General features: G+C 48.0%; 1 protein-coding gene across 1 annotated transcript in view; it reads right to left on the bottom strand.

Moving 5' to 3' along the window:
* Positions 1–12,693, bottom strand: part of DNAH1 (dynein, axonemal, heavy chain 1) — a gene marked incomplete at both ends in the record, with an annotated part of 56,518 nt that extends 43,825 nt beyond the window's left edge. The window contains 12 exons of the mRNA XM_010155069.1: positions 509–702; positions 1,269–1,419; positions 2,366–2,664; positions 3,890–4,101; positions 4,946–5,103; positions 6,329–6,581; positions 7,059–7,220; positions 8,109–8,241; positions 8,783–8,939; positions 9,417–9,591; positions 11,961–12,033; positions 12,603–12,693. Of these exons, the coding sequence (XP_010153371.1) occupies positions 509–702; positions 1,269–1,419; positions 2,366–2,664; positions 3,890–4,101; positions 4,946–5,103; positions 6,329–6,581; positions 7,059–7,220; positions 8,109–8,241; positions 8,783–8,939; positions 9,417–9,591; positions 11,961–12,033; positions 12,603–12,693 (2,058 nt within the window). The remainder of the gene's footprint in view (positions 1–508; positions 703–1,268; positions 1,420–2,365; positions 2,665–3,889; positions 4,102–4,945; positions 5,104–6,328; positions 6,582–7,058; positions 7,221–8,108; positions 8,242–8,782; positions 8,940–9,416; positions 9,592–11,960; positions 12,034–12,602) is intronic.
* Between the last annotated feature and the right edge of the window lie 493 nt (positions 12,694–13,186).

Below are 13,186 nucleotides of genomic sequence, written 5' to 3'. Positions count from 1 at the left end.
CAAAAGAGAAAAAGGGCTTCATTCCCACTGTCTGGAGAAAACATAAGCCCTAAGAAGAAGACCATTAAAGTACTAGAGGCTAAAGGACAGCATAGGTGCAAAGACTCTTGGCAATGAAAACAATGAGGTTGAAACAAAAGAAAACATTACTTTCTACAGAATGTTATCAGCCTGAACACATGCTATTTGAAGGAGGTCAGAGTCAAGTATGCTAACTGGATTTTCAAACAGGGTGAGTCATTTTTAGGGCCATTAATATCTCCAATTACACTTACAAACATGACAGGAATGTGACTGCTGTCAGAGGCAGGAAGAAATTCTCCCTACCACCACCGATGTCCTCTAAAAGCACAGACCATGGGCAAAGGGTGCCTCTGAGGGACACCTGAGGCACCTCAGCACCGTCGGGGTCTCAGAACAGGTCCTGCATTCACACACGCATCCACACAACAGCTCCCGAAGAGGCTTGCCATTTGGGTTAGAGAGGCCTTTGTCGGAAGCCACTTACCTTAGGAAGTACGGGATGTCATTGTTATTTAGCTCTAAGAACTTCTCGTATCTCTTGGCGTAGGCTCGGAGAGGGATCCCTGCCTTCTGAACGGCAGACCGCATAACCTCACGTAGTTTTGCCACTTCTGGTTCGTGCAAGCCCACTGAGTCCAGCCAGGGCGTGCCTGCGACAGGCATATTCTCCAACACACACTGGAAGAGAAGGAGAGAGGGCTTTCAGGACGAGCAGAGCTAACCATGCCTCCTCAGGGTGAGACCACTGGAGGCACCTTTGGGAAGTCATGCAGTCCATCTGTCTACATGGTGTCAGGAAGTGTTTTATCAGTTTTACATTGCCCCCACCCAAGAAGGAGGATGTAGGGAGATAGGTCTTGGGCAGTAGCAGATGCATACGCAGAAGGGATCTGCGCCAGACTGCCAGCACTGGAAAAGGTGCTCTTTGCTTTATGCGTCTGCTTTTACCAGCTGCCATGCACCTCAGGCAGCCAGGCTGCTTTGGCCATGTCTCCACAGAACCAGCAGCACCCAAGCAGAGATGGGAACCAGATAAAATAGCTGCAGGATTGGAGAGCTTGAAGAAATCCTGTCAGAATAGCACTGTGTTAGCACGGTGCTGTGCCAAAATTACTTCAGCCGGATTCCCATCTACCGACTTCTGCAACTCTCTCCCTCAGTACAAGCTTGGGGGTGTCTATGCAAGCTGCAGTGCACTGAGGAGACTTGCACAGCTCTATCACTGTCAGTGCAGAAGTGTTCACCTTCTCCAGCCGTGGGACAGTGTGAGTCACCAGGATTCCCTTGTCGAACAGAGAAATGAGGGACCTCTCAAAGCTCTCCACAGGAGGCCTGAAGTGAATGCCACTGCTGTCTAGCACAAGGTCTGTTACAAAGAGTGGATTCCTTTGAGGCCTGCAGTGAGAAGAGACAAGGAAGAACATGGATGCTTTTTGAAACAATGGTACCCAACTAGATTCCTCTGGTGCTGTTACTAAAAGAGGGCAGCGGAGGGGAGGGGAGGAGAGGAGAGACTGTCCCGTGCAGAGGAAGGTATGAAACCCTGCATTCTGAATTTACCCATGAAACTCTTGTCTACCAAGGCAAAGGAAGTGTCAGCCGTGACATACCAGGATCCCCAGAAGTCATAACCTTATGTTGAGAATTGGAGATGCTTTACAGAAAAATTGTGGATGCTCTTTGAACCAGGCATTCAACATCTCCAATATACTCCTAAAACGCACCTTCCAGAAGTTATATGCAGTATCTCCCAATCTTGTACGCTACTTGCATGGCTCAGAATCAGCTGAAGTCAGTGTTGAGACTTCACTGATTTCAAGGTAAAAAGGCCTCATGTGAGTGGCAGGGTTTTTTTTCTTTTCTTCCTATTTTCAATTTCTAAACATTCTTTTTTTTAATACCATGAAGGACAGAAATCCTTAAATCAATACCCAGCAGAAGAAAACTCTAGGCACCGTGACAACCTGAATTTGGTATTCTTTAGAGATCCCAGGCCAAATCTTACTCCAGAGGTTTAATCCAAGAATGGAATTAAGGAGCCATGCCTCCTGGTATTCTTCTTCCTGGCCTCCAGAAAAAAAGCTAGTAGTAATTATTTGCCGCCCCAAAACACCAGAAGTGATGTTTAGAGCAGTATGTCGAAGTAGCAGACCTTGGTTCTGATGGGCTGCCTCCACTAACCAGTTGTGTCATTCTTCCAGACCCAAGTAAATGTGTCAAGAGGAAGACTGGGGGGAACAGCCCAGCCTAAAGCTCCCATGCAGTGCAAAGCTTGCAAAGACAGCAGTTAGAAAAACAATGGCACTAAGTCTTTCCACCCTTTTTTCTCTCCCTTCCTTACCTGTAGGGACTATTGATGAGGTCATCTCCCCATTCCATGTCCTCTGAGCAATTCAGGATACCATGGCAAGCATCCAGCAAAAGCTGGGTGAAGCCAATCAGCGAGTTCTGGACCAGAAAGCGCAGCGAGTCCTGAAGGATGAATCTGATGCGCTCCATCAGCTTACGCAGTTTGGACATCTGGTAGACATCCCAGTGGCTCTGTTCCAGGTTGTACCAGCCTTTGCCGGCATCTCTCAGGTTGCTCTCTACTGCAGTCTTTAGAGTATTGATCCAAGTATCCTTGAGAAACATCTGAACCTACAGCAAAGAAACAAAGCAAGCTGCGTAATCCTCCAAGGGCTGACGGGAAAGCAGTGCGGCGAGGCTAGCTGCTAGCTGGGTCTGCTGGACCTTTCTCTGCTGTGCAAGGTAACTGTTCTCTCAGAGCTAAACAGTAGCTCTCAAATCCCTGTACACACACACGTGGCGTCTGAACATGGGCATACATCTCCTTCACTGACAAAAGACTTACAAAAAGAAAGCCTGATATGAAAAAGCGGGAGTGCTCTATTCTTTCTTTTCATACACAGCGTTTCCTTTTTGTTCTCTTTTCTACTGAGCAGTATCCCTGGAGCTGCCCGTGTCAGGGTCCCTCACAAAAAGTTGTGTAGACAGTATGATGAGCAAGTAAAGGACAAAATATTGTCTTCCCTTGACAAGTGAGGAGAAAGAGGGGAAGAAGCCAAGGGCAGCAGCAGTCTGCGGTGTTTTAATTTATTAAAATACCACCAAGTGTCACTTTGGCTCCACAGGCAGCTGCTTTTTGTGCGTAATAAAGCGGCCTCAGCCACGGAGCGGATGACAGCACTGCCTAGCTGAAACAGCATGGGACTGAGAAGGACCAGCACACACCCTCTGCCACCGATTTACTGGGTAACCCTGCGCGAGCTGCTGCATGCGGCCACATCCAGGCTGCAACGTGCTGCCCTCATTCAGAAGGCACGGAGATCCGCTGGCGTGAGTTACCTCAGAGCTGAGGATTTTTGTCCTAGTCTGTCTGCTGGCATTGCAGCGGAGTAATTTAATTGAGTACATAAAGAACATAGAATGTAGAAAAGCGTTACCCCCATGAGTACTGGAAGAGGAATCAAAGCTCTTGTGCCTTGCAGCTGGAGGGATGGGGCAATAAAAACAAGAAAAAAGGAAATTCTGAGTGCCAGTCAGGACTGTTATCTGCATGGAGACCAGGAAGAGGAAAGAGAGGCTGTAGCCTGATGTGGCCACTTGTGTCCAACACATGACTATGAGGATGGTCAGCATTGGCTGATGCTAACTAGGGGCTATGGCTTTCAGCCCATTCTCCCCACAGCCCAACAAATGTGACATGCATATGCAAATTCCTGCCTGCCCCTCCCACAATGTCTACTTCAAAAGCTCATCCATTTCCAGGGAATCAGTCTGTAGCTGCTGCATGTGTCTCATACACACTGACAGCCCTGTTGGCTACTCCATGTGTTTCCACCCCCATGCTTCCCCTGCTCACCTGAGTGAAGGACTGGGTCTGGATCTGTTCAAACTCCTCCAAGCAGACATGCTTGGCTAAGGCTGAGTTAAAGAGAGACATGGTGGCTGCCTTGTTGCACCCATCTTGCACCTCTCTGAGGAGAAGGATGACTTCTGGACTGGTGAGGAGTGAGACAGAGTTGAAATCTGTTTGTCGTTCATGAAAGGGATAGTCTGGGATCCTGATGAGCCCTAGCACCGAAAAAAAGAACACGTTATTGCCTGCAACAGCCACCCCAGCTTCTGTTTTAGACAAAGAGTACAGCTCTCTTTGGGACAGCACTTGTCAAAAGGACTCTCCACTGATGCACAGGCCTTATCATGTTTCAGCAGTTTCAGCAGAAGGCGGGATGAAAGAGAGTCTCTGCTTTGCAGCAGAGACTTTCTGCAGCCTCCCGTCTTAGTGCCTGACCTTCCCCAGGCTTTGGTTCATGAAATTTCCATGAGAAAGAACACTGGACTTGAAGAATCTTCCCACTGAGGCTTCAAGGCACAGCTGAGACATCTCATCTGCGAAAGCCCATTTGTGAACCACCTCAAGGCCACTTGTGAACCACCTCAAGGAATTCCAACCTTTGGAAGATCGAAGTGCACAAAACGCGCCCTCCCCCATCTTTTACTGTGGCCATTTTGCTCCGGTTCAGGACTGCAGAAGAGCCTGAGCCCTCTGTCACACCCGAGGTGTGCCACAGCTGAGCACAGCATGGAGGGTGGCCAGCCTCAGCACAGTGCAGAGCAGAAGGCCCTTAAGCTAATTGCACTGCCGTGCATTTGGTGCCATTAAATGCACACTCGGAGACTTACTGCTTAGCTGATGGATAGTAATGTGTTTATACTGAGGTAACATGAACATGCAAATATCCCCTAAAAAAGAGCAGACATACTCAAAAGTCTCATGGAATCTCCTGCTGCTGCCCCTTATGAGCCCTAATCATTAACATGAATCTGACAGTTTGTACAACAAAGCATAAATCCTACCAAAGACAAGAGGCCCTATAACCACGCTGAATGCAAACCCCTTCCCTGTATCCCGTACCTTTCTCTGGTACTTTCTTCTCCTCTTTGTCTGGCAGGGTGACATAAGAAAACATCTGAGGTTTGGAAGTGACGACTCTATCAAAGCTGATCCTGTTCATGGTGTGTTCGTAGTCTAATCTCACTTCTTTCTCCAGGCAGCACATGTGGTCTAATACCCTGTTACAAGACGTGCAGACAATGATAACCCATGGTGTGTGAGCAGAAATATGTCTGTAGCATTACTGCAGAACCCACCCCTCCCTCCCTCCCTCCTGGATTTGCTAACCCAGCAGCTCACCTGCTACTGAACGCAGTAGGAGAGCTGTGCAGACAACGAAGCAGCCAGCAAAGCTACCAACTGGACAATTAATGACTGAGGCATGTGGGGGCCTACGACTAGGACTGCAGCCTTCTCAAGGGTCTTTTCAGATCAAAGCAAAGTCTCCACTGGGGCAAAGTGTTACAGAGGGAAGAGAAAACAACTGGGGAAGCTAGCTGGCACTTCTGGAAAAATTGGGTCGTCCGAGCTGTCCTCCCAACTTTTTGAACACCTCTTGGCATCAGTCTCATCAGCCAGAACATGCTTATAGTGCCAAAACCCTGCTGTGTTCGCCCTAGGAAATCATCATCCTTCACCTCAAGCAGGCAGAGTACTTTTCTTTATGCCTGTATTTCTGCTCACAAACAGAGACTAATTACTCTCCTACTCTCTAGTTTAGGCTGGCAGACCATGCAGCCCTTCACACCTTCCTGTCTGCGAGCAGGGCAATCAGTCATGGCTCACTCCCAGAGACACCAGCAATGGCTCATGATTCATCAGCCCAGGGAGTCTTAAAACACCTTCCTGGTATGACCTGCATCTCAAAGAGACACTCAATTCTATCCAGGTGGAGATCTCCTGTTCTGTTGGGAGATCTTCTTTTGCTTTGTTTTAGCAGCTGTTAATAGTTAGAAAAGTCACCAGCAGGCAACTGCCAACTCTCTGGAGACAGCTGGTGGTAGGCAGACCAATTCAGCAATGACTGATCTGTTCCTTGAACGCACGGGGAGACAGCAAGGTCAACCATGCCATTCCTGTCCAACCTTCCTGCTGTGGAAGGCCAATTCACTGCAGGTGTAAGCGTGGCTCAATGGATCTGCGTATGAAGGACACCTACTTCATCTGGCAAGACTGGCAGATCCCCCATCCTGCACATGTGTCCCTGGGGCTCTTTTCCCACCTACTTCTCATGACACTCTGGGCAAGAGGGTGGTGCACACGTACAGAGGCTGGGAGGCAGATGAGATCCATGGTCTGTGAGTCGGATGCTCAAGATCTGCCTCCATTGCCACTTGTTTTGTAGCCCTACGAAGCCCTAATGGACGGAAGGCTGAGACCCCAGACATGTACTTGATGCTTTACCTCTTCTCTTCCCTCAGTTTGGGAGTATGCATAGCCAACAGCTTCATTCTCTGCAGGCTCTCCTCGCTGATGCTATTTAGTCCATCTCTGGGCATGCAGTCCACATACAGGTGGTACAGTAGCAGTGCCTCTGTCTTCTTCCGCAAGCGGTGGGCAGAAACTACCCGCTGTGCAAACACCTGGGGGTCTTCGGCCAGAAACAGTAGGCAAACTCGTGGCACCCAGTACTGACATGACAACAATGGGGGTCTTCCTGGGAAAGGAAAGGAAAGCTTACAAGAAGCTGCATGGATAATAAAGGCCGGCCGGCAAAACGAGGTGACCAAAACGAGGTGAGCAAAATGAGGGACCAAAGCTGAGAACAGCAAAAGATAAGGAGCATGGAATTAGCAGCACCTTCAAACCTTTCAAGAGGGGTACTTCATCTTAATCTGTTCACATCCCCCCTCAAAGTGGCATTGGCCTAGAAAGACCTTCATTTAACTTTGCTTGAAGGCAGGAAGACAGAGAAAAAGGTATCTCCAAAGGAAAGGCCTCAAACAGGTTGTCAAATTAAGGTGTGGAGTTCTCTCCCCTGAAGGTTTCCACGGACAGTTAAACAGACACATTTCAAGAGTGGTAACAGGGAGACTTCTTGACAGCCTTCCCATGTCTACCTAGGAACAGCGTGGGTAACGAACTGGCTCTCAGAGTATATGCCAGGCCCTAAAAGGCCTTATTTGAAACAAACCTTCTGGAGTTATTCCTCCATTGAGGATGGGTCTCCCTTCTTCATCCCGCACCAGCCCATTCTTATCTGTTTTGTGGACCAAGTAGAGTTCTGTCTCCTTGCTGTAATCCAGAACTCCAACATCAATCCACTTGTAGATTAAATTTTGGCTTTTGGGGTCCTCTGAGGGAATCAAGAATTAAAACAGGGTTAGTCCATTCTCCTGGAGTCTACAGCAAACGGAGTTTCCTGATCAGAGTGGTGATGCTACAGTCAAATCCATTTACTAGTTTGAATCTTGGTCAATCTCATATTTCTGCTGTGATCAACTACATAATGAACCCAAGTCATATAGCTTAGCATTTCCAAGTGTTTGCACACATCAGAGCACTCCATTTCCTTCTCTTACCTCTGTGGGTTCCCTGTGGACGATCATCCCACCTCCTGCTTCAGGCACTTCCACTCACTCTTTGCAGCCATAACCTCATATCTGGGGCCCGTATGGGCCTCAATCCATCCTCTTTCAGCTCGTACCTGGGGACACCTCTGCCTCCCAATTCCTTCACCCCTTGATCCAGGATCCTTCATTACCCACAGGTACCCACTGTACCTAGTGATGCTTCTCACTGGCAAGGGTCCGAGTGACAGGTAAATAACCTCCACATCACTTAATTTGCCCCAGATTGACTACTTGGATTTTCACTGTAGTCTGAACTTGACTTCTGATCCTGCACTTGCAGTGAAATCCAGGCAAAACATACTGTGTGCAAGCTAACTAACTTTATGAAGGTATTGTCATGAAGCAAGATGTTGGCCAGACTGACTTCCAGGCACAGAAACAGGAGGGCAAAAGGCAGAGGCTACTTTTAAAAAACAGCCAGTCCAGGACAGGACTGACAGTCGGTGAGATCCCTGTTCTCCTGCTCTGACTGCCTGGGCCTGGTCGGAGTGAGATATTGTTTTTCTGCTATTCAGAGCTGTATTCACCAGAATCCACATGCTGCCTTCTGCTGAACAGGCCTGTAACTGTTAGCATTGCCTCACTTGAGCAGTAACTCATTCAAGCTTTACCGTGTCCAAGTACATCATCTGTAGGCAAAAGGGCTTTTCCAGGCACTGGCTTTCTATCACGAGATCCTGGCTCCAGTCCTAGCGAGATCCACTCTTCTGGAGTTCGACAGTCATAGTCGTCATTATCAAATATCTAAAAAGCCAGGACATGAGTGAAATGAAGTCTTACTTCAGAGAGAAGAAAATACCTGATACAAAATTTCATGAGAGAAAAATTAACGTGCAGTTCCTAAATGGGCTACAAAAATTAAGAACAGTCCAGGTGCAAAAGCTGTGTTGACCTTTGAACAACAGTCCTCTCCCAAACAGCCACATCTGTATCTCTAACCCTTTCCTAGGGAGCACGGACCACCACCTGGAAAGGTTTCACACAGCTGTGCTGCCAACTACCGCATTCGGAAGGAAACGTGAGACAGCACCTGTGTGTCCACAGAGGACACACAAGTGACGGTCAGGAGCACCCTCAAGGACTATTCGTTCTGATGGAAGCTGTGGGCACCCTGCAGAAGATGCTCAGCATCTTGTAGAGATCCTTCAGGGTCTAAACCCGCTCCAGAGCATTTCCTTGTTTTACTGCTTGCGCATCAGTGATGGCTAAGTGTCCTGCAATTCCCAGCAACATCCTGCGGTATAAGCAGTGAGAGAGATCACCAGCAGCAAACACACTCTCTTACCTTCAGTGGCAGGTAGATGGGAAAGATGGGATCTTTCTTCTCCTCAATAGTTGGCATATTGTCAGGATCACGGTGCCTGGGCATCAGCTGATTGGAGTCTATCCCCTCGCTGGCTAAGAGCTGGGCAATATCAAAGGTGAGATATAGCCGTCTCCTCCTGTTTTGAATCAGGTGGGGAAATATCATTGACAGGGCTCCCACGCCTACAACTCCACTTTTGGATCATGCACCCCTATCAATAAACATGTGTTTGTGCACACTACTTCTTCATTTGTAGAATAAAACAGTTCAGTTGGAAAGGACCTACAACAGTCCAAGTTATAAACTATATACAAGTACTACTGTACTAATATATTATGCACATTATAAAGCATACACAAAAATAGAAATTACAAAGGGATGAGAAAAGATTAAATAAACACTGTTTTTCAAAAACCATTTTCTTCACGCATCCCAGTGAGTCGCCTTGTGCACCCCCTGAATGCGTACACCCCGCTTTGGAGACCACTGCCTTACGGGATAGTATTTTCCTAAATATTTTTGACATGTCGTGTCATGAAAGCAAAAAAATCAACACCCTAATCTGCTGTGTCCATCCCATAATGATGTCTCTAGTCACTTTCCAGTTCCTTACCTCTCCACTTCAATCTTCCGAGGGCATTGTCCTGGAAGCCTTTGGAAAGGAATCTGCACTTTTGGACTAAATGATTGTACTGGGAAATCTGATTTGATGAGGTTCTCAGTGGTTGGTCCAATCACTTGCTTATCCAGGACACTTCCAAAGTCCTCAGGCACCTGGAAGGTTGTGACTGAGAGACAGAGAGAAACACGTGTCTGAAACCACCAGACATCCCCCTGCTTTACACTCACGCACAGGAGGAGTGTGCTGTCTCCTGGGTTGTCTGCAGAAGTCACTTCACTAGATATGTGAGAGAAATCAAGCAGACACCAAATGGGAACAGAAAGGAAGACCATTTCCCGGCTGCAATACGTCATTATGGTTTTCCAACATGAAAATGATGGCACAGAAGCAGCCTCCACTGAGTATTACCCTCATGCGTGAGGTAGGGCACTGACTTGGCTCTAAGGAGCTCTGTTCTGTTCCCAGCTTTGATACAGACTCTCTACACAATCGTGGGCAAGTTTCTGTCTCTAGTGCACAGCTTCCCTCACTCTCAGAACCGGGGGGCACTCCCCTGCCTCCCCGGCGTGCCCTGAGACTGAGAGTCGGCGGCAGCCAGGAGGAACTTGGTCAAGACGGTGACTGCAGGAGAGAACAAGCCGCGCAGGTTTACGTGCCGAAATCCCTTTTCACGCCGTACTTGGGACAAACCTCTCCTCGGGTTTTGCTGAAGTGAACCTCCCACTCACATCAAGCAGTGGTGTGAGAAAAAATCGAGTTAAACAGCTAACAATCTCACGATTTGGCCAAATGTTTTCAATGGAAATTTGGACTAAGCAAAAAGTATACATTTCCAAAAACTGGCTGAAATTAAAACATGTCATTTACCCCATAAATAAACTAAACTGTTTATATTGCTAAACAAGCTGCAAATAATAGAACACCAGCAAACTGGGAATTTGAAGCTTAACCTAAATTAAGTAATTGCATGCAAGCTTTAAAAAGCACTATTCCCTAGACAGAGCTAAGCACGGAGCTAAAAATAGATTTTAGTGGAGCGAGAGCTTTTCGTTTGATGAACTTTCACACTTTGCCAAGAAGCAACTTAAGGTTCTGGCTCATAAGCAGGTATTTTGGATGTCAAACTCTGGACCCAGTCCATCATCCTGCTCCACGTGTTTCTGCTTTTGTCATGGGTGCGACCCCTTGATTTCAAAGCGGTTGTGCAGAGCAGCCAATAATGCTGAAGCCAGACACGTTTCAGGACCAGCAGGTACAGAAAAGGTCCTATAAGAGGTCATTCCCTTGTCCTTCTTAAATGGCCACTGACACACAGAAGTTGTCTGCTTTGGGACTAAAGGAAATAGCCACTGAACTGGCTCTTCTCTCTCTAGTCCCCTCTTAGCAAGGGCTCCATGCCTGGAATACACATCCTAAACACTTCCATTGTCCATACCAACATGCATGCTTACAATCATTTCAAGGAATCCCTCAAATGCAGAGGGTTTACTTCAGCTCTTTCAGCCACATGCACGTCTCTTGCTCGGGGTCTTTACGGAATGTCCCTGATTTATATTTGTTGTCAGGGAGCACAGCTGTTCCAATTTTGTCACTTCGCTGTTGCGAAATCCATGGCACCATCCATTATGGCACTTTGTGCACTATCAACTATTTATGTCAATACTTAGCGTTTCATTTGCATTCACATTTCCAGCTTGATAGCTTCTTCCCCCTTGAAGAAGCAGCAGATCATAAATAGAGATCTGTCTCCACTTGTTAAGGATGAGTCTAGCTTGTCAAGATTCACTTGAGGATGCAGTCATTTGTCCTCACTCATGAAAATAAATGTCACTTCTAAGCACAGGAAGGTGGTATATATAGTTAGCGTCTTTCTCTAAGACTAAAATCCTCTCACATGCATGCTTTCTCCCCACCTGCCGCCAGCCTATGATCCATACCCCCAAGAGTGCTCGAGGGGCCAGACGAGTGCTGGCAAACCTTTCAGCCATGCTCTGTTCCTGTATGTGAGCATCTGCGATACAACAAGCTCTTGTAAGCAGGTCTCTGTATACACAAAGACCCCTGGCACCTAGGGGGAACAAGCTGCTGTGGGGCACAGCTGGATGCAGAATGAATAAGTGAGAGAGGACCACGATTTTGGCTACGGGTACCTAGATCCCGAATACAGCTCTTGCAGGCAGGTCCCAGGTTTTCACAGGAAAGGGGCGCTGCTCGCTCCATACGCAATGATAACGCATACAAATGCAGTGCTCTCTTGGAATACGGCCTGTGGGACCAAACTCCCGCAGGCAGCAAAGGGGGGTATATCCAGGAGAACAGGGAGCACGGTTTTATCACCCACACAGATCACTTGCTCCACCTCTAGATGAAACTCATTGTTCATGGGATATCCAAGCAGGTCGGCACCATTCCTGGCACTGAGAGGAGGATGAAAGCAGAGCACTAACCTGGACACATCAGCCTAGTTACTGTAAGCAACCATAAGAGTTACAGCCCCATTTTCCACCGCATCACACTTCCCCTCGGCGTATTTACCTTTAGGGGTGTGCTGCTCAAGGTCCGCCTGTCTTAGCAAAGCGTGGTACATACGGGGGCCAGCACAAACATCCTGAAAGGCAGCATGTGAGGGAAGTGTCAGAGATAACAAAGCACAGTTGCAGCACAGTGGGAGGGTGGGGTACAGAGGTCCAGAGAGGAAGTGAGTGTAAGACCAACTCTACCAGAGCTTTAGGGACAATTAAGACTGAGTAATGGTCAAAAAAGGCTCAAAGAGGCCCAAACACCTGGAACCTTCAGTGCAATGCACAGGGAGGCAGGGGATGCAGCCTGATGTCAACTGAAGATGTGGCCCAGGGGCTGATTAGGCAAGCGGTCATTAGCGTTTTACTTCCAAATATCATCTACAGTCACCACCACATGCCCTGCCATGCTGGCATCCTAAAATCAAGCAGCATCGTGACAGTGATGGTACTGACCCCTGAGGAAGGCAGCAGGACTGTGATCAGGAAGAGCCGTATGACTTCACTTTGTAAGGGTCAAGATCTTGCACAAAGGCCTCTGACCAAAATGAAAGGCTAAGACCTAGGGTCAAAGCTGTATTTCTCCATACCAGGTGTACCACGGGTCTTTCTATTTTAGGAGGACAGTGGTAGAAAAAGAGTTGCTCTTTGCACTTACCACCGAGATGTTGGAGGCTCCTGGAGTGAGGATGTCAGCATAAAACATCTTTTTCCTATAGGCTGAGTATTTTTTTCCTCCCTGGTTGCAGCTATCAGGAAGCAACAAACTCCTTCCCGGACTGCAGTCCCAGCATGAAGCCTCATTGCTGGTACTGGGAGGGTTGGGGCTCCCATCCAGAGGATTTGTCAAATCCTTCTTTGCTTTATCCATCTTCTTAGGAGAACAATGCTGTCATGCAACCCTGGGCTTGCTAGAGTGGGAAGACATTGAGCCTGTTAAACACTCTATCTTTGGCAGCCCTCCACACACCCACCCCCCCCGCCATGCTGGGTATTGTTGACTTGTTGAGCGGGTAACAAGGTAGGTTCGACCCCCCCCACTTTGGTACCAAGCACTGCCTTCGTGACCTGGGGGCCACTGGTCTCACGTGGCTGACTCGATGGCTCACTAACCCTGGGGAAAGAGCACCCTTTATTATTCCAAATGGGGTTTGGAGAGGGAAACCCAGCAGTATACACATGAAAAGCTGCTTTCCTGGAGCAGCAGGGGCTTCCCGGATCTGTGGCAGCATTCAAAGGGCT

Source organism: Eurypyga helias, unplaced genomic scaffold, assembly GCF_000690775.1.
Source record: "Eurypyga helias isolate BGI_N326 unplaced genomic scaffold, ASM69077v1 scaffold41817, whole genome shotgun sequence".
Lineage (NCBI taxonomy): Eukaryota > Metazoa > Chordata > Aves > Eurypygiformes > Eurypygidae > Eurypyga > Eurypyga helias.
The sequence above is the reverse complement of the archived record's forward strand: the minus strand, read 5'-3'. Positions and strand labels throughout refer to the sequence as shown.